Source organism: Ambystoma mexicanum, chromosome 10 (assembly GCF_040938575.1).
Source record: "Ambystoma mexicanum isolate Mex_15411 chromosome 10, UKY_AmexF1_1, whole genome shotgun sequence".
NCBI lineage: Eukaryota > Metazoa > Chordata > Amphibia > Caudata > Ambystomatidae > Ambystoma > Ambystoma mexicanum.
Genome location: NC_090932.1, coordinates 191126150 through 191147489, shown reverse-complemented (window position 1 = coordinate 191147489; position 21340 = coordinate 191126150). Strand labels below are relative to the sequence as shown.

Sequence of the window (21340 nt, the reverse complement as noted above, 5' to 3'; positions counted from 1 at the left end):
ACGGCTGAAGTTTGTATCGTGGAAGAAAGCGTTTCTTGTGGCCATCACCTCTGCACAACCGTCCGAGAACCCATTTGACCAGAGCGATCCCTGCAACTACTGCGTTCCTGTCTGGGGTGCCCCTGCTGGACATCTGCAGGGCTGCTACATGGAGGTCGGCGCACACCTTCACGAAATTCGGATTCCCGGGAGGAGTCCAGAGCTGGCCAAGCAGTGCTGCGCAACCTGTTCACTTGAAGGTGAGCCTGGTGAGGAGGTAAGAGATGCTTAATGTCAAGCCTTGCCACCTCCTGTGGCTGTGCATGTGTGTACTGCTGTGTATTCTTCATTCATGAGCATGTGAATCTATGCCAGACCCCATGCTGGAGAAGGAACCAGTTACTTACCTATAACTGTTCTGCAGAATGGGTCTGGCATGGATTCACATTTGAACCCTACTCCTTTGCGGCTCTTTTCTTGGTCTCACTGCCACTTTACTTGCTACCAAATCTGAAGATGGCTGCCAGAGGAGGGGCGTAGGTAGAGGGCAGTCAATGGCTGGGGGCAGCATGAACCAGAGACCAGTGATTGGTTGTTGGGAGAAAGACCGGGCACAAGTGAAACTGTTTTTTTCTTTACCGAGGATTCCCAGCCTGGCGACAGGGAATATTCATGAGCATGTGAATCCATGCCCGTCCCATGCTGGAGAACAGTTACAGGTGACCTTTTAATTTCGCTATTCTTGGAAACCGTAGTTTATCCAAGAGAAGGTATTTAAACCTTTAGAAATCCTTTTGGATTTCTGCTATGTGACCCTGCACGGAGGGTGCTGTGTCACAATGTAAAATGATGCCTATGGAGTTTCAAATTAAATATTAGTTAAAAAGTCAATGTTTGGAGGGGATTGTGTCCTCCGACGTATTCCACATCTATGACGGTAATCACCACAGCTGTGCTGCCTCGAGGGTCGACATCACCGGATGGTTATAGGACGCACAGCGCCTGTAACCTCAGTTCCGTTTTTTCCACAAACTTGTTCGCCTCGGAATCTCGGCACGCTCGATTCTTCTACTTCGTTTGTGCAAGTTTGAGAATATGTCTTCGTCGTCTTCTACCCCGGAGTCGGGCTTCAAAAAGTTTTGGGACTGCGGTGCTGCAATGTCCATTACAGACCCGCACGACGTCTGTCTCTGGTGCCTAGGTGAGAGCCACGCCACCGACTACTGCAATGACTGCCAGTCCCTGACCTCGAAGGCCTTGCGGGAGCGGAAGAAGAAATTGTCGGTAGGTAACATTTCTAAACCCTGTATGTCAATCTGCTGGGCTTTCGACTGACTATTCGAGGGGCGACTCTCCGCGTCGGTGTAAGTCCAGAGGGGTCTCTGTCTCAGAGTGGGTCCTGCCATTCCTCTGCCTCTTCTAGGCACTCTTGAAGCGCCGTCACCGGTCGCCTTCCCTTCCCTCGTCAGAGTTCACCGCCAGACGGCGGGTGGCTTGTCCCAACAAGGAGATGAGGGCGGCTTTAGAATCGCAGGGCACCATTCCGTCTGCGCCTTCAGGGAACGAGCTAGAGCCGCCATTCGCACACCTTCGTGCTTGGGCAATCGGCGTGATCATCGGGAGCCGTTGAGGTCCCGATCGGACATGGTTGATCGCCATGGCCGTGCCTGGTCCAGGTCCTCGACGCCCTTGAGACCGCCGGCGCCTGTGAGGCCTTCGAAGAAGACATCGACGCTGTCGGCGCCATGGCCGTCGCGGAACTCTCTCTCGAGGCTCCGAGGAAGTCCTCGACTCATCGGCGCCTAGGCCGTCTAAGGACACGCTCTGGGCTCTGGCCTCGAAGTCGAAGTCGTCGACGCCGTTTTCATTGGCACCCTCAACACCTTTTGAGGATTTACTGGAGGTGCCCCGGAGGGCCGTGGAAACTCTGAGGAAGGCCCTCAGTAAATCAGTGAGGCCTGTGTTTGCGCCTTTCTGTACCCTCAGCCAGAGATTTATTCCAGCATTTGGATTACATCTCAGAGGTGGAAGAAGGGTCAGATGAGGGGGATTGTACCTCCTGAGGTTCCTGATGACCTGTTGTCTGGTCACAGCCAGATGGAAGACCTACGTCAGTCCTTACATGACGCCAGTTGTCTCAACCTCTCCGGCCTGAGTCCTCGTACAGGTGTCTCATGTCGAGGGTGACTGAGTACTTGGGGTGGTCTGCTCCACCTGTGGATTTTCTGCAGGATGACCTGACAGATATCCTTGACCAGGTCCACCCACTGACCCGGTGTTGCCATTTCATATGGCCTTACAAAGAAGGTTGGTGGCGGCTTGGACTGCTCCGGAGAGTCTCCCGGCAGTGAATAAGTCGCTACCGCAAAAACACCGTCCAGCCAGTGGCGACCCCTGCTACTTGTCTACGCACCCCACTCCGGAGAGTTTGGTAATGCAGGCGTCTACGGCCCCAGCAAAGCAGGCTGCGTACCCTACCATCTCTTCTGGATAGGGATGACGAGCGCGTTGATGGTTGGGCGAAGAAAGTATTTTCGTCTGGGGGTATGGCTTTAAAGGCAGCCAACTCAGTTTGTGCCTTACACAATTCCAGAGTGAATCTTGCTATCTTTGGCGGTTGAACCTATTCCCGAAGGGGAGGAACGGGATGGTTGTCTGGCCCTCGTGCAGGATGGCAAGGATGCCATGTGTGAAACTGTTCAGTCGGGTCTGGACGTGGCAGACTGTCAGCCGGTCCATGGCGGCAAGCACTGTGATGCGCAGGTTTGCGTGGTTGCGGAAGTCGGGGTTTGCTCCTGATGTGCAGTCCCGGCTTCTCAACATGCCCTTTAATGGTGTCCATCTTTTTGGCAGCAAGGCTGACGAGAGCCTTGAGAGGTTGCAGACCTCCAAAGCTGCAGCAAAGTCGTTGAGGGCTGCAGTACGTCAACCTGTCTTTTCGTCCTAGGGGACTGCAATGGAAGGGAGGTTCCTTTCGATGCAACTCTTCCTTTGGTAGATCGAGGGGAGCTGCCAGTCAAAGCGGCCAACGTAAGAGTACCAGAGGTGGAAAACAAGGTACTCGAGATGCCAAAGCCGCTCGGGCAGGTGCCTCTTTGCCCTCGGGCACAGCCGCTTCCACTCAATCATGAGACCATGTCCCATGGTTCGCCGGTTAGGGGAAGGCTGGCGCAGCATCTTGTAGAATGGTGTGCCATTACTTCAGATGTGTGGGTTCTGGAGATCATAGCCCACGACTACTGTCTTCCTTTCCGGCAGAGGCCTCACGACAATCCACCGAGGAAGCTCTTTGAAAGTCTGGATCCGCTCCTTGCGCAGGAAAGCAAATCCCTGCTGGAGAAAGGCACCATAGAACCGGTGCCTGTTGCAGAGAAACAAGGGATGGTATTCCCCATTTTTTGATCCCGAAAAAAATGATTGAGACCCATTATGGACTTTCGTGGTTTGAACAAGCTTCTCAGGAAGGACAAGTTCAAGATGGTTTTTCTCTCTCTCTCCTCCAGGCCCTTCAACTTCAGGACTGGTTGGTGTCTCTCGACCTCAAGGATGCTTACTTTCATGTGCCGATCCATCCCAAGCATAAGAATTACCTGAAGTTCGCGGTTGGCGACTCGCACTTTCAGTTTTGGGTCCTGCCGTTCGGATTGACCTCCACCCCGAGGGTATTCACCAAGCTCATGGTGGTGGTAGCGCATCTCAGGCAAGGGGGATTCACGTCTACCCCTACCTGGACGATTGGTTGATCAGGGCACGCTCTCCTGAGCAGGTCTTGGATCATCTGTCAGTCACCTGCCACTCCCTTCACAGGCTGGGCTTCTCCCTCAATTTAAAGAAGTCCCATTTGACGCCAACACAGCGGCTCCAGTACATCGGAGCAGTGCTCGACACTTTCCTGGGGCAGTGTTCACCTCCCCAGGTGAGGGCTCTTCACATTCAGCAGATGGTGCACAAGTTTCAGCATGCCCAGATGCTCCCAGTGTTCGAGTTCTTGAGTTTGCTCGGCCTCATGGCATCCTGCATTCTTCTGGTGCCAGAGGCCCGCCCGTCTGCAGATGAGATCTTTGCAGTGGGCACTCAAGATGCAATGGTCGCAGTCCTCCGGCAGGATGTTGGACCCGGTTCAGGTGCCGCCCTCGGTCACCCAGGAACTTCTGTGGTGGGCCGTCGAAGGCAACTTGATGAAGGGGGCTCTGCTTTGGCTTCCCTGGCCGGAGGTGACGATCGTGACGGATGCATCCCTCACTGGATGGGGAGCTCATGCCAACGAGCTGACAGCGGACGTTGGTCTCCGTCGGAGTCCAGACTCCATATCAATCTGTTGGAGCTGAGGGCCGTCAGGCTAGCCCTGATGCCTTTTCTGCCGACTGTGCGAGGAAAGAATGTCCTGATCCTGACGGACAACACAGTGGCCATGCACTACCTCAACAAAAAGGGGGGTGGGGGGGCAGGGTCACTTCCTCTGTGCAGGGAGGCGATGCAGCTCGAGTTCTGGGCCATCCAGCAGGAAGTTTCGATCTCTGCAGTTCATCTGGCCGAAGACGAAAACGTGACGGCGGACGCTCTGAGCAGGCAGAGCACGATCTCTCACGAGTGGGAGTTGGCTCAGGAGATTCTCCTGGAGATCTTTGCCCTTTGGGGGACCCCTCAAGTGGATCTCTTCGCCTCCAGTGTCAACCGGAAGTGCGAGAGGTTCTGCTTGCAGGAATTTCCTCCAAAAGGAGCCTTAGGAGACGCGTTCGTGGTGGAGTGGTTATTCCCACTGCTGTACACGTTTCCTCCAGTCCCCGTCATCCCCCAAGTGCTGAGGAGGTTACGGAAGTTCGGTTCCCGGATGATCCTCATTGCTCCGACATGGGCTCTGAGGACGTGGTACCCGGACCGTCTCGACTTGTCCATCTGTTCTCCACGTCGTCTTCCCTACCGAGATGATCTGCTCTCACGGGATGGGGGTCAGGTTCGCCATCCAGAGGTCAGATCCCTCAACCTTCACGCTTGGCTTCTGAAAGGTTGAGGTATAAGGATTGGCACCTCCCTGAAGACGTGATGGAGGTGTTGCTCTCGGCCCGACGGCCAGCAACAAAGTCTCTGTACCGTTGCCGTAAGTTCTGCGACTGGTGCAGAGTTCAGAATGTGGATCCTTTTGCATGTGACATTCCCATGGTTCTGTCCTTTTTACTTTCTTTGGCCCACAGGGGCTTGCAAGTGGGTACCATTAAAGGTTACATGGCGGCGCTGTCCATATTTAAGAGCTCGTCTCAAGAGTGTTCCTACTTTAAAATCCCTTTAATTTCACAGTTTCTGAAAGGGCTCACTAATGTGTTCACTCCGTTACCTTTCCTGGTGCCCGGTTGTGATTTAAACCTTGTTCTCAGGTTTCTGACTGGTGCTCCCTTTGAGCCTTTGCACTCTTGTCCTTTGAGACTGTTGAGTCTTAAAACTGTATTTTTAGTTGCGGTCACTTCCGCTCGCAGAATGAGTTAGTTGCAGGCACTTTCAGTTAAACCTCCCTTCACTGTTTTCCATAAGGACAGGGTTGTCCTTAGAGTCCGTCCTTTTCTTCCGAAGGTAGTGACGGAATTTCATTTGGCCCAGAAGGTTGTTGTTCTGGCATTCTATCCTCCTCCGCATCCTGGTAAGGAAGAGGAGAGGCTCCATAGGCTTGATCCTAGGAGAGCTTTAAGCTTTTATGTTTCACGCATTTCCCGGGTCAGAGTGGATGATCAACTCTTTATTGGTTACACTGGAAAGCGTTTGGGACAAGCTGTGACGAAACACTTTGTCTCGCTGGATTATTTTGGCCATCTCGGAGTGTTACCGCTTGGTGGGTAAGGACCCACCGGCTGGCTTGCGGGCCCATTCTACCATGGGTATGGCGGCATCTACTGCCCTGCAGAGGGGTGTTCCTATTCGCAACATCTGTGATGCAGCCACCCGGGCTTCAGTACATACATTTGTACGTCACTATTCCCTCGATTCCATCCGAGGACAGGATCTGGCCTTTGGCAAGGCGGTCATTTGCTCTTCTAATTGATTGGCAATTCTAAATTTTGATTCTAAATTCTTTCCCTCCTCCTTGCTCTGGTACTGCTTTGGGAGTCTGTCATAGATATGGAATACATCGGAGGACCCAATCCCCTCTGAGAACAAGTTACTTTCTTACCTGGTAACGTTCTTTCGATGGGATGGTCCGACGACGTATTCCATATTGCTCCCTACCTTCCCCGCTGCAGAATTTCTTTTGCGGTTGCAGCTTACGTTCCGCAAGGCTTTGTCTCTGACTGGCAGTAGACTAATGTCACACGTTCTGGGGGAAAAAACTACAACTGAGGCTAACGGGCGTCATGCGTCCTATTTATCACATCGGATGACGTTGGACGTTGGAGGAGGTCCTCGACGACGGCGCATCGACGCAGACGCCGAAAAAAGTTTCCGAAGCAGCACAGCTGTGGTGATTACCTGTCATAGATATGGAATACGTCGTCGGACCATCCCATCGAAAGAACGTTACCAGGTAAGAAAGTAACTTGTTCTTTAAGCCCGTCTCATTTTCCCCACAAACCAAGGGTGGCCTGAATAAATTTGCCTCGAGTAGGACTAAAACTGGAAAACCCAGAGTTCGGAGGTCTTACAAAATAGAACTGTAGAACCTGCAAAAAGGAATTATGTCCTAACAAGTAAATGAACTGTAACCTTTACATATGTTCCACTCATTCTGGTGTTTGTCACCCTACATCCCTCAGGAGAAGTGGTCCTCAATTGCTATACCATAGCTACCCCTTCGTAACGTACGGCTCTTTGAAATGACCATGATTTTGCAGGGTTGTGATTTTGGGGGGGGCTGCATGTACTCTGGCTTCGGAGGATTCCTCCTGCAAGTGTGTTTTGGTGCAAGGATTTCATATCCTGAGAGCAGAGCAGGACTAGAGTGAAAATGTTATGGGCATACAATGTTTGTGTGGTTATGCACAGGGGTGTGGGGTTGTCTATGCATAAGATGTGTGGATTTTTATTGGTTGGCCCTCTTCACCTACCTAATGGCATTTGTTTCTTTTTAGACCAACATTTGCCTGAATCCAAAGCCGCAGAAAGACGTAAAGAGCAAGGAACAATGTGAAGCAAAAGATGTCGATGTAACTGAGGAGGATGCAAAGGATCCACCACGCTGCGAAGAAACTGCCTAAATCCACTGGGGCAGCAGGACATGGGACATGCAGACCCTCAAGAGTTTGCTCCTTGTACTCAGCTTGGCTAGGCAGAGGCTAAACCACTGACCAGCAGTTAGGTGCAGACTTGTGCTGCTGAAAGGAAAAAGCTGAATCCAGCCAAGATTTCTAACAGGCGAGAGGGGCCTCTGCCCAAGGAAAACAATTTTGAGCCCCAGCCAAGACTTCCAACTAACCAGAGACATTGCCCAAAGAATGATGAACCTGCCGGACACACCCACCTCCACGCCTTTCTAAAAACTCAAAGACCTATTGTTTTGGCCCGCAAATAAATATAAAGCTAGCCTAACTCCCCAGGCAAGGCCTTGAAAGACCAGCCCCAGCCAACACTTCGGGAAGACATGGGACTCTGCTCAATGAACCTAAATACACCCAGCCAACCTCTACAGCAGACACTACACACCACCATGTTGAGGTCCAGCCAGACTTCCAACATACCTGGAACACTGTTCTAGAATCGCATGAAGCCTGAGCTCAAACTATGACCATAATGGAAAAGTGGCACTGCCTCAGTACACAGTGAGCTGTCCAGGATCTGTCATACGTCATCCCATGTCTGAGACCTGCCACGCCACATACCTGCCCCAGGGATATTTTCAAAAACTTGTTTCAGGTTAATAGTCCTTGCAAGCAGTGTTGCACAGTATACAAATAATTTCCTTGCAGCCATGAGTGATGTGTAAGGTTTTACTGGGTGCCATTTGATTTTATGATGAATGTTAGTAGATACTCCTTGACTGTCTCATCTGACTTTTGGATGTTGTCAGTTGCACTTTTTTCTGATGTCCTTTGCAAAGAGAAGAGCAGTCTTTCCTTCTGCCTACATCCGACTACACAAGTAGGTTCCACACGGAGTGGTGCAATCCTACACCTAGCATTGGCCCTGCCGGAAAGGAAGGAACCAGTTTTGATGCAGACCAAAGACTGGTATAGTTTAAATGTGGGTTTTTTTTTTTCTCAAGCACCTCAAAGATTAAGTTAACCAGAAATGTTTAACAATCAGAAATGCCCCATCAGAGGAATGAATAGTTATTCTGTAGGTTAGGTCACTAGGTTTTGTATTAGACTTTTAACTGAAGTGGTTGACTGGCACAAGCACCAAGGCGTGCATGCTGCATGTCGGTTTTCTTTGTACATTTACAATCCTGTTTATGGTGCATTATATATGCTGTATTAGGAATCCGACCCCAGAATGGCTGCACACTACACCTGTTTGGGCATCCAACGCAAACTGTCCAGGAATCAGAAGAAACCAGAAACCTACTACTTGTAACTTTGTTTTGTTGATTTTACTTTCCTGCTCCTAAAGTACTTTGGACATATTTCTGTGGGAATGGCACACTCCTGAACTTTTCCCCACTGTTTTTCTAATGTCATGTTTTCAGGTGGTGCAGTGTGTTTAAAGAAAATGCAGGATTCCACCTTAGCTGGTAGGGTATGTGCAAGTCTTAAGCCCCTAATCTCCACTGCAGGGTTGTGGGCTTTCTTTCACGCAAACCTTCGCTCAGGTTGTAATGAGTACGTCTTATGGATTGACCATACAACAAAAGCGTGTTTGTTGCACACAGTCCTAGTGCTTGAGTGCACAGTTTGATTGGTCAGTAAGTGTAGGTTCTGCAATAGTCTCTCTGCCTCTTGCATTATAAGAAGGTAAGATTCCTTACTCGTACTGCTTGTAGCTTGCACAGAGACCTTGCTTGTTCTGCCAGAGCCATTCAGACTAAGAATGAGAGTGCTTTGTGCAAGTGACCTAAAAGGTGCCAACCCTGTCCTATAGAATTTCCCATCTTTTCATTGACCTTCCTAGTTAATTCGGGGAGCAACTCTTAGTCGGTGCCATTTTCAGAAATTCTTGTAAGTTGTGTGTACTCTTTGCTGTCACCTTTACGTGAACCTTGAGCTTTCCAGTGCGTACCTTCAAGGCCGTACTGTGGCCGAGAGCTCCATTCTGGAAAGGGGAATTATGGACTTCAATAGTTATTCCCTAGCAAACTCTTCATAATAGATAGGTTGATTTTTAGTGAAGCAGCTTTGGCAGTTAAACTAAGTGAGAGCTGCAGCTTCTTCTCATTATAAAGTGAAAGCAGTGTACTGCGGTGCTGTCATTACTAATGAACTTATAAAGTGACCCCTTAATGAAGTCTCCCTGCAGTTACTTTCCAAGCCCTCCCCACCCCCCATTTCCCCCTCTGCATTTAATGAAGTGCCCAAGAAGACTGGGCTTCTTGGCTCTGGTGGATGGTATGCAAAACACTGATGGCAGGCCCATTATGAATTGGTTAGTATTGTGATCTGTTTGTATCGCACATCCCTGACAGCATTGATCACTTCCCTCAGCATTGATCACTTTGCATCCAACTTGAGATTAACTCCAGCAGACATTGAGCGTCTCAGAACCTAGAACTTGCACTTTGGAGCGTTAACACGATTTATATCTTCTCTAGGTAGGTAATTTTAAAAATCTGGGACATTTTCCTTACAGTATTGGTTACATATTGCTCTGTGCCCGAGAGACACAATGGGACGAGGGTAGTTCTCAACTGACTGCTACCTTCCTTATGCGCTTATTGCTGAGGATGCTTACCATTACCATAGTTACTACTATAACTGCACTGCATGGATGACTAGCATTAGTGCCTGAATAGAAGGGTGACCGCTTGTTGCAGTGGCTATGTGAAAGTACAGAGGTTTTCTAACCAAAGTGTCTGTGGGTCTTGGTGACAATTCATGCCATGATCACTGATGTGTTGGATGGGAGTGGCAGTCTCTGCTGACCTTGCTAAATGTTCACTGATAGCATGACAGTGTGAGAGCAGTGGGTTTAAGAGTGTGATGGGCTTTGTGCCCTGTGCCAGGATCATCGCTTGGAGGAGGTCTGTTCTTTGCTCTACAATATTTGGCATGGACACATTTTTCAGCCTCTTAGTATTTTTCTCCTAGTATTCTCTGGTTCAGGTAATCCGTAAATTGAATTGCCCTTGTCTGTCTTTGTACCACCTATGCTCTACAGTTGAGTTGGCTATTTTTGAGAGATGCTGCCATAGTCCCATCTGGACTCTGCCTAAATAACAGTATACCATTTGCATGAAATTGTGGCATCCTTTGTTCTTGGTTGTCTGTGTATGGAATTGTGGGACTACTGTTCAAGAGTAGGCTCAAAACATTTCCCTGACCTGCTGTTTTTGTGGCAATTGTGTTTACCTAATAATTGACATTTTTGTCTATGGGAGTCTTTATAGTTTAGTGCTAACTTCCTTGTGCTGGGACTGGGTGCTGTGAAACTGGGCTGGTATGTTCTCTACTGTTTGCAGGCTGCTTGGATCAGTGGCCGAAAATCCTTGTGACTGTTTCCCGGTCTGTTGGCAGGGCTGGTAAATTCTACTTTGAAAGCATTTCTTTGTGTGCAGGTTTCCCCTTTACTGCTAGTAATATCCTTCCTCGTCCTGGGTTATGGCTTTGCCCAAATCAGTCTGTGGCAGGATGGGTCTGGGGGAGGGCAGCATCTATGGAAGCATTTCCTCATCTCCCTGTTGAATGGCTGTCCTTGTCTATGGCCATTTTCCCCCAACTCACTCTTGCGGTACATGTGACCCTGTCCTTGGTGGTAAAAGCAAACAGCAGGGGCGTAACACCTTTCTCCATTGGAGCCTGTCCTGGTTTGTGGACACTTGGATCACCTCTGCAGTCTGCGTAAGCAAGTCTCTTGTGGGTGCACTCACTGTCTGTGGGAGCCTGTCCTTGTTTTGTGTTTGTTGCTTACTCTGTGCTTGGTGAATTAACCCTTCCCTCCCCTGTACCATGCTGAAGGTCTTGGATTCCCAAGATATTCCCTTGCTAGGAGCTTAAGCTCTGGGATGTGGCTGTCAAGGGCCCAAGATGCTAATATTTCCTTTTGGATTTTACATTGCTCAAATTATTTTTTTTAAAGTCTTTTATTTTGTTTTTCATCAGATGACTTGTTTTTGATGTTGTAGATTTTAAAAATACATTCTTAGAAAGTTCTCCTGTGTTGTCTGTTATTTTGTGTTGGGTGTGCCACTCTGAAAATTCACCTTCAGCGCTTTTCGATAAACTGCAGCGTATTTGGCTTTTTTGTGGTTCAGGTGGAACAGACACAATGGTCTATCCATATTGATTTTTTGGGTTATTTAATTATCCATCAGTGAGCTAGTCAAGAAATACTGCCTTGCCAATATTTCCTTTTCACACCTTCCTGCACAGAGCATTTGGAATTGTATCCCTTCCAGTATGATGTGTTATTTTATATAGCGCCTTAAGAGAACCTCTTGTTCCAGCACTCTACAATATATTGGCTGCCCTGTGAGTGAAGAATATAATTAAAAACAAACTGAATTGCTCACTTTACCTTCAGCAGCGTGAAGTAGATTTTATTAAGCAGAGAGTGCTTAGATACATCAGGAAAAGCCATACAGGCACATTTGAAATTTTACTCCTTTTCCAGCATGGTATCTGGCATGGATTCACGTGCTCATGAGTATTTACTGTTAGGCTCGGAGTCCTCGGTGAAAAATGTTTCACTTTGATTTACAAACTCTTTCTCCTATAAACCGATCACTGAGCTCTGGGTCATACTGCCCCCAGCCAATGACTGCCTTCTCCCCATGCCACGCCTCTGGCAGCCATCTTCAGATTTTAACAGTACATTAAGTGTTAGAAGACCTCTCAGAGCAAAACATAAGGACTCCCATGTTTTCGTGCTTTTTTCGGTAAAAAAGGGTTCTATTTTTGTCATAGATCCAGTGTGCTCTTTGTTCTTTTGACAGGCAAGCAGGGATCCGTTTGTTGGCATCTTTCAATGCCCTTCAAGGGCAAGAACCATCAAGAGTTTCATAGACTATTCCAGAAGGCCATCGGGTCTACACCGCATGTCGGAGGAGGAGGAGGCGAGGCTCCCTCTTCAAGCTCTGCTGCAGATTGAGGAACATGTTTGTGGAGGATAAACGCTCCCAGTGCCTTTACTGTCTCCATCCGGGCCACAGGGAAGCAGATTGTGAAATCTGCTTTGGGTTCTCCAAGCGCACCGTCAAGGATAGTCACAATAGGTTGGCGATGTGACTCAGCGCTAAGGCCTCTACCCTGTGTGACAAGCAGGGGCATGCCTCAGCCAGGACCGGCCAGTGCGAGGAGTGGGCTTCTAAGTCCTTTTAGGGCACTCCATCTGTGGGGGCCCAAGAGAAAGCCAAGCACTGCAAGTCTGTCGGTCGTCGCGCAAGCGGGTCCCGCAACGGGCAGGGCGCATTCATCTTCGCCAGCTCCTCCTCGAAGAGGAAATCAGCTAACACAGGGAAGCTGCGGGAGAAGCCGGAGAGGACCAAGGCGCAGGGAATGGTGTCTGACCTGCACCTGAAGGCCCGGGTGGTCCAGACGAAGTCATCCTCGATCGAGCTGGTGGCAGCTGCCCTCTCAATGGTGAAGGGGGCTGATGCGGTCCAGGGGACCCTGGCTGTGCTGAGTGGCCCTACCCCAAGGTGGGGGCCCTCAGCCAGACAGGTGGAGAAGGCACCAGAGAAGAGGATACCCGCCTGAAACCCCCTTTTTGCATCCTGAGTGGTCGGAGTGTAGGCCTCAACAGGGCACAGATAGTTCTTCCTCTGACCAGGACCTGGTGTTCGTTCACACGGTCCCGGAGGACGTGGGGGAATGACGGTGGAAATGACGAGGGTGACGATGATGGGAATGTCGAGGGGGGAAGACAGTGGGACTGTTGAGTTGGACGTATCACTGGACATCCTTTCAAAGCTCGACACCCTGGTGTCTGAGATCCAGAAGAGAATGCTGATTGCACACCCGGCCCTCGTGGTACTGGGCCCACTGCTGGCGAAGAAGAGAAAACGGCACCCTATGCTGCCTCATCAACCACTGCATGTTTGCTGCTTTCCACCCTCCCCCTCCATCCCCAGGGATAACAGGATGGACACGGTTGCGACAGCGGCAGTGTTTCTCTGCTGCTCTCTCCCCCAGACAAAGTGGGGTTGTTCCATGCCATGGTTGCAGGGCGTCTGAACTCTTCCAGCTGATGCCAGAAGAGACCAAGAAGGAAGGGTTCCTTTACCAACGGCATGAGGCCAAGAGGAAGACCATTCTGGCAGTGCCTCTCCTGAACAATGTTTGAGATGAGGGCCTGGTGCTGATGAGAAACCAAGCAACAGACCTGGTTAAGAGGATAGGCTGGAGAAGAAGTGCCTGAGTCCACACCCAAGTGCTTACGGTTGCAGCCCTCCCCGGACTCTGTTGTCTCGGTGGCTGCGAGGAAGAAGTCTTCTAATCCCTTATCTTCAGCTTCGGTTCCCCTGGACAGTGAGGGGAAAGAAGTTGAATGGGTAGGAAGGTGATCTACTCGGCCGCAACAGTCATGGCAGCAAATGCACTTGTGATCCTGGGCAGATACAACAGTAAGCTGTGGTATAAGATGGTGCAGCTGCTGGAATTCCTGCCCAACAAGTGGGCTGAGGCACTTGAAATCCTCTCAGAGAGCGAGGTGGCATTGGACCATGCCATCACTGTGGCCCTGGACATCGCGAACACAGGGTCCGACAGATGGGGAACGGTGTCTGCCTCTGTGGCTGGTTGAAGGCCACCAACTTCCATCAAGAGGTCCAGATGAGGGTGCTGGAAATGCCCTTTGACTGGGACAACCTCTTTGGGAAAGCTGTCGACTAATCTTTGCAGGCTATTAAGACAGACACAGCTCATGCCCTCGGCACTGTTCAGCAGCATGGTTGAAAGGGTTCAGTGGAGGGGCCTCCTCGTACCGTCAACCCTCCCGGTCCATGACCCACGAGGTGGAGGTGGCTGCCGTTGCTCCCAAAGCAGCACGCATGCCCCGAAGCAAGATTGAACCGGCCAGGATGTCGAGCACCCACTCATGCACCCTGGTGGGAGGCCAGCTGGCGGGCTTCGTCAGCAAATGGGGGAAAAGATCTCCACCGACCGATGGGTGCTGGACGCTCTGGCCCACGGGCACATTCTAGAGTTCCAGCAGAAGTGTCTGCGGATATCACCGGTTGCCCGGCAGAAGCAGCACATCCATCGGCTCCTGCAGGAAGTACGGGCCATGCTAAAAAAAAAAGGGCCGATAAAGCTGGTTCCAAAGAGACTCCGGAGTCTGCTCCAGATACTTCTTGGTAAAGAAGGCGGGGGGCTGGAGGCCCATTCTAGAGCTACCGCGTCTCAACAAATACCCGAGTCCCAAAAAATTCAGACTGGTCATGTTGCAGCACATGCTCGGCCAACTAGAGAAAGGAGACTTTGCGTCGTTGCTGGATCTGGGGGACCCATACTTCCACGTCCCCATGCACGAGAAGCATTGGAAGTTCCTGCCCTTTGCTGTACAGGGAAGGCAATGCCAGTTCAAGGCCCTTACCTTTGGCCTGATGTTGGCGCCCAAGGTGTTCACAAAGTGCCTGGCGCCAGATCTGAATCAACAAGGGATACTTTTGTACCTCTACCTCAACAATTGGCTCATTCACGCTGTGCACCCTTTGGGTGCACTACAACATCCTTGACCTCCTGGCAATAGGAACCCAACCTTTGGTGAACGTCTGTACTACACAGGGTGGTCGTGTGGCTGAGCAGCCAGGTTTATCTCAAGAGGGGTCAATGTGAGCAGCAGGGGAGTGACAGAGATTCAGTGACCAGTATCCAAAAACATGTACGCTCAAGGTTTTTGGTTAAATCATTATTAATTTATGTAAGTCAGTTTGAATAAGCATTCTTCAGAAGGTCAATGTAATGCACACACTCAAATACACACTTAGTTTCTCTTAATGAGTAAGTACCCATTTGAGATAGCACACAGACACTTCCTACACCCTCAGGTGACTTAAAAAGCTAGGACACGGTGGACATTATTATGTATCTGATACATTTAGAGCAATACTGAGACGTATGTCAAAGAAAAGGGTTATTGGAATAAAACAAGAAATCACACAAATATTCTGAAGCAAGTACTTTTTGAACCCCTCAATGCAAAGCAAGTTAACCCTTTCCTGGAAGGAAGGCAAAATACAGAGGGAAGAAGTAATTCAGGGAGCCAGGCCAGCCAATGTCAATTAGCCAAAAGTCTAGGTTAGCTGAAGCACTTCTTGCAGGTAAGTAAAAGTCTTGCACAATGTTTGAGGTCTTTGCAGAAAAATAGAATCAATGTAGGGCCACAAGCTGGTAGGCTTGTGAAGTAAAGAACCTGTAAGCAACCAATACAAGTCTCAGCTGAGAACAAGTAAGGCTACACAACAAGAGGTAAGTTCTCTTAGAATGTACAGTACCTTTGGTTAGAAGAAATGGTCCCCACAACTGAGGCACAGGAACAGAGGAAATTGGCTTCTGTTCCTGTGCAGCTCAGCAGATCCTGTTCATGTGCCTCAGTTGTGGGGACTCCTGCACTGCAATGATCTGTAATAGCAAAGGGCACACTTCAATTCAGTGGCACTTCGTGGTTTCAGCTCCTCGCAGCTCAGCAAATGGCACCACCGTGGTTCTCGGATACCACTTTGGACTTTCCTTGCTTCTGGAGTGCAGCACTCTGAGGTGGCTCAGGCTGTTATTCCTGCTTCCTGGGAGTCCGGAGGATGTTCCAGCAGCTCAGGTCCGACTTAAACGTGATGCACTCGAATCTGGTGTTCCTGTCCCTGGCACTTTGCTTCCTGCAGCAGCAAGGAAGTACAGCCAGCTGTGAGAGGATGTTCACTTTGGAGTTGATTGGTCCCACCAACTCAAGGGAAGAAGTCCTCCTTGCAGGGCTTCTCTAGTTAAGGTGAATTCAGAGCTTGAGCACAGCAGAAGGGCTTCACCGGTCAAACCAACACTCCAGGGGTTGCAGCAGGCTTCTCTTCCAAGTTCTTCTTCGGATTCCTTTGTTCAGTGGTCGACTCTGCCTTTCGAGCCAAAAAGCCTTGGCTTTTATGCAGGTTTCTCCCATTCATTCCAGCCTAGATGTCAGTCACCCAGCAGGGTGGCTGTCCTTGCTGGATAGCCAGCTGGCCAATCACCTTTGGGTGCATTCCTGTAACCAAGGGCGTTCCGGGCACCTCCCTTACTTCGTGCCCCTGCCAGACACTCTGGAGCCAGAGGTGGGCTTCACTTGTGAATCCCGTCAAAGACAAAATGAACAAAGGGACCAAACCTGGTTTGGTGCGCAGAGTAAATCTCAAGAAGGGCCTTTCCAGCAAGAAATGTCCAAAAAAGAACAGGGACATTTTGACAAATGGCACCCAAGGGGGCGCTACTGCAGCTGCGAACGCAGCCTGCAGTAAAAACACACAATGGTAGTAAAAAGTAAACCACTGCCACCAGCCATTACTTGTAGAAAGGGTAACATAAAATTGTTACATGAAAAGCTAGACAAAGGGAATACAAAGTAACCCCTCCAGCACCTTATTGTAAGATGGTGTGTGCTGTGTCTAGAAAGTTACAAATGTGAGTAAAGTCAATTTCACTTCACTTCTCTTGGAAACAGTTTATCCAAGAGTAGGTATTTAAACCTTGGGTAATCTGAAAGACTTCCCTGAGCCACTGCACTGAAGGTGCTGCGTGACACAATGTAAAAAGATGATGCCTATGGAGTTTGTCAGATGTCACAACCAAAAGAAACGCAGTCCAAATCACAGAAAAATACATGAGAGAGTAGGAAAAAGGGTCTCACGCTTGCCAGGTTAAAAATTAAGTCCTCAAATCCAGCAACGGTGCTGGGGAGGGGGGGGGGGTCTCTAGGGTAGAGAGGAATTAGCACATTTCTGAGAATTCTCCTTAACACTCTTCCCTGCCCCGCCAACTCCCCCCTGTCCCCCAAACAACTAAGCGATATGAGGATTTAATCCACCCCTGGAAGAATCTCCTTACTCCAGTCGGTCATACTTACCGGAGAGACAATCAGCATTTTGGTGATTACACCCTGACCTGTGTTCTATGGTAAACTCGAATCCCCTGAAGGCTGATAGACCATCTTAACAATTTAGGATTCTTCCCCCTTCATCTGCATTAACCATCTCAAGGGTTGGTCGTCTGTTTGAATTACAAAAGTAGATCCATAAAAGTATGGTCTAAACTTCTTAAAGACCACACAATGGTAAAACATTCACGTTCTATGGTTACCCATCTTTTTTCATGGTCCTTCAGTTTCCTACTGATGAAGCAGATAGGCATGGAACACTTTCTCATCCAACTGACTCAGAACTGCACCTATAACTGTATTGGAAGCATCAGTTTAAATAAAGGATTGGTGGTTGTCAGGAGCTCTTAAGACTGGAGTTTGATAAAGGGCTTTTTAAAGTCCTAGTGCACTCCTCATTCCACCTGACCTTGGGGAAATGTGGGTGAGAAGATCGCATTCAAGGGAGAAGCTATGGCCGCATAGTTCTCAATGAAGTTTTTTATAGTGACATGTGAGACCTAGAAAGGCTCTCACCTGGGTTTTAGTAGTAGGGGTGGCCTAGTCTTGTAGAGCTTGTACTTTGCTAGGCAATGGCTTTATTTCACCACTGCCTACCTCATGTCCAAGGTAGACCACTTTACTCTGACCAATTTGATGTTTACTTGCCTTTATAGTCAGATGGGCCTGCTCAAGAGCCTGCAAAACATAGCCAAGGTGGTCAAGCTATCATTCCATGTAGGGTTGAACACTACAATGTCATCCAAGTATGCCATGCAGACGTCCTCCCTCCCATTCAGAACATGATTTACCATCCTTTGGAATATAGCGGGTGTATTAATTCGTCCAAAAGGTATAACCTTAAACCGGTAGAGGCCTCCTGGGGTTAAAAATGCAGTTTTCTCCTTGGCATGGTCTGTCAGAGCTATTTGCCAATAGCCTGATGTTAGGTCAAATGTACTGAGGAACTTGGCTGAACAAGTCTGTCCACCAGCTCATCTGTCCTAGGTAAAGGATGGGCATCAGTCGTGGTGACTGCGTTAAGAGCTATATAGTCCACACAGAATATTAACTCTTTGGATCCTGCCTTTGGCACTAGTACAACTGGACTAGCCCATCGTGTTGTAGATGGCTCTATTACCCCAAGAACAAGCATCTTCATGACCGCTTACTTTATGTGGGTTCTTATGTTCTGTAACCCCTGCTTTTAACAGGGAGACAGTCACCAGTGAGTATATCATGCTGGCCTCAAGGGGTCAAGCCGGGTGTCAGTGAAAACAGAGGGGCAAACTTGATTTAACAGAATTCTGCACTCTTGTACCAGAGTCAGCAGAAGAGAAATTAACTCCTATCTTTCCATCTAAAGGTTGTCCCCTGAGGAGGTTTGGTAGAGGCTCTCTTGCCTCCTCTAGATCAGAGTAAGAGCAAAGCTTCTAGTTCTGGTCTAATGACATATGCCTTTAGGTGGTTTGTGTGAAGACCTCGGGGACCTCCATGGGATTGCCCAAGTCCACCAAATAATTGACTGCTCCAAGTTTGCCCACAACCTTTAAGGGTCCAATCCATTTGTCCTGTAAGGCCCTCTGCCTTCTAGGTACCATAACTAGCTGGTCTTGAGTAAACACAACCATGTTAGCCTTCTGGTCATGCCAATGTTTCACCAGCACCTGGCTTGCTTTCAAGTTATCTGAAGCTTCTGTCATCATGTGTCTTGTGTGTCATTCTCCTGTGGAGACCTAACACCTAGTCAGGGACTCTCACTGGCTTCTGGGAAGGAGCTCTCTTGAACCCTTTGATTAGGGCCAATGGACCTCTAACCGTATGGCCATAGAGGAACTCAAAAGGGGTGAAACCAACCCCTTCCTGAGGGACTTCTCTATAAGCAAAGGGAAGGCATGGCAGTAGAAGGTCCTGCATTCTTCTAAGGGGTTCTTCTAAAGCACCTATCATGCTCTTCATAGTTCTATTAAACCTCTCCACCAACCCATTGGTTTGTGGGGGGCAGTGGGTGATAGGCTGTTGAGAACTTGTAGATCACTCCACAGTTTTTCTGCATCTAGTGGCACATAGAATTGGTCCCCCTGTCTGAGATAACCTCCATAGGAAAACCTACCCTGGTTTAAAAAAAAAGGGCCTTCACCACTGCCTGACCAGTAACAGTCCTAGGTACGGTTTCAGGATACCTGGTAGCATGGTCTACCACAACCAATGTAAATTGGTTGCCTGAAGATGTGGGAGGGTGTAAGGGACCAACCGCGTCATTCCCTACCCTCTCAAAAGGAACTCCCACCACTGGAAGAGGCACCAAGGGTGCCACGTTCTTGGCTCCACTCTTGCCAGAAGTCTGACAAGTGTGACAGCTTCTACAGAATTTATCTACATCAGACCCCTTCTTGGGCCAGTAGATATCATGGGCTAACTGTAGAAACTGAGGTCTCGCCTCCTGAGGCACTAAAATTCTTCTGTAGTCCCCTGGGGTAGACTCAATAGGCTCACTGTAAAGGAGGCCATCCTCCCAGTACAGCCTGTGCGCCCTAGCTCTTGCCCTTCCAGTTAGGAAGCTGCCTGTTGGTGAAGTCCTTCAAGAGTAGGGCACTCTCTTAGACCTCTACTGAAGTCTGCCTTACAGGGGCCACCTTCTGCAAGCAAAGTCAGCAGCCCAGGGTGGTCTTTAGGATCCTGATCTCCAACGGGGTGGAGGGCTTCTTCCAGCTCTGTTTCATCAGAGCTGGTTCACCATCCTCTGGTTGGTCTTCCCACTCAGCCTCAACTGGTGGAGGGGTCACAGGTGTGACCTTGGACTGTCCTCTCGGGGATGTCATTGTCCTATGTACAGGTGTGATACCTATCTTTTTCCTGAGACCTTGGGTCGCTTTCTTTGTCCTGGAATCAGAAGGTTGTTATTCCTTTGGACTGGGAGTTATAGGTACTTCTGTACCTCCCCATTGAGAGTCATTCAAAGCTTGCTCTCTGGCCAATCTAGTCTGCTCCTGCTTTCTTTTACTGGGAGGCCTGGGGGTGCGTGATACAATGCCAAGACCTTTTTAAGTCATTCCCCAACAGGACTCTCCCAGGTACCTCATTTTGTACACTGACAGGTATCCTTAGTCATTGTTGCACTGGATGAGAGTTGGTAGTACTGGAACCATCTGGACAGGACCTCCAGCAAGTTTAGTGGGGCCTTTAGGTGCCTTAGCAACATCCTCCGGTTTGAAAAAGGTTTCATCCACCACTGTAATGCTGGCCCTAGTGTCTCTAATGGCAGGGGTTTCCTGACCATTCACAAGTATGCTGTCCTTGTAATATTCTTTTGTGTTATCTGGAATAGTTATACACATCTACATTCTGCGGTTACCACAGACACTAAAATACTGGCTGAGACGCCAATGTGGTCTTCCGCCAACATTTGAATGTTTCCACTTGCCATATGAACTCCCTCGGGGATGAAGGCTAAGGAGGCAGTGTGGACCCCTGAAGGTTTACCCTTACATCTGGGATCCCCTTTCACATGGCCAGTTGACCCACAAGCATAACATTTACCAAATGTTTTGACAAATGGGGGCTTCTCCAGCATGGGGTCTGGCATGGATTCACATGCTCATGAATATTCCCCGTCGTCAGGCTGGGAATCCTCGGTAAAGAAAAAACCAGTATCAGTTTCGTTTCTGATCTGTCTTTCGTAGTAATAACCAATCACTGGTCTCTGCGTCATACTGACCACAGCCAATGACTGCCCTCTACCTAAGCACCGCCTCTGGCAGCCATCTTCAGATTTTTACCGCACGTTCATGTGTTGGGATCCTCGTGCTATTGCTCTCGAGCGTTAGTGCTATTTTTTTCACGGTTTTTCTCAAAAACTCCACCGACTCTCCATCCGATCAACGGGGACCCGTGTTGGATTCGTCTGCGCCCCTCAAGGGTGAAGATTTCGTCGAGCTACGCTTTTGGAGGACTCCAGAAGCTTCTCAGGCCCGGACATGGCCCAGGAGAAGGGAAGCTCGACGCCCGGAAAGCTGTTCAGGATCTGCCCTGGAGGCCAGCTGCAGAACGTCTTTAAGGAGGACGAACACTCCTTTTGTCTCTACTGCTTACATGAGGACAAGACGCACGTGGAGAAGGACTGTGCGTTTTGCGGCAATATGTCGGAGCGGACCATGAAGGACCGCCATCAACGTCTCGCCAACTGGCTGGAAGGGAAGAGCCCGGCAGGCGAGAAGAAGAGGAAGAAATCCGAGCGGTCTTCTAAGACCTT

The 21340-nt window shown here is 49.3% G+C and overlaps 1 protein-coding gene across 4 annotated transcripts in view; it reads left to right on the top strand.

Moving 5' to 3' along the window:
• The window catches only part of CCAR2 (cell cycle and apoptosis regulator 2), a 456719-nt gene extending 448845 nt beyond the window's left edge, over nt 1-7874 (top strand). For 3 of the 4 annotated variants that reach the window (XM_069617701.1, XM_069617699.1, XM_069617698.1), the window contains one exon: nt 7035-7874. In XM_069617701.1, the coding sequence (XP_069473802.1) occupies nt 7035-7160 (126 nt within the window). In that variant the 3' untranslated portion in view covers nt 7161-7874. The remainder of the gene's footprint in view (nt 1-7034) is intronic. The other variant, XM_069617700.1, reaches the window with a different exon arrangement.
• Nucleotides 7875-21340: the final 13466 nt, after the last annotated feature.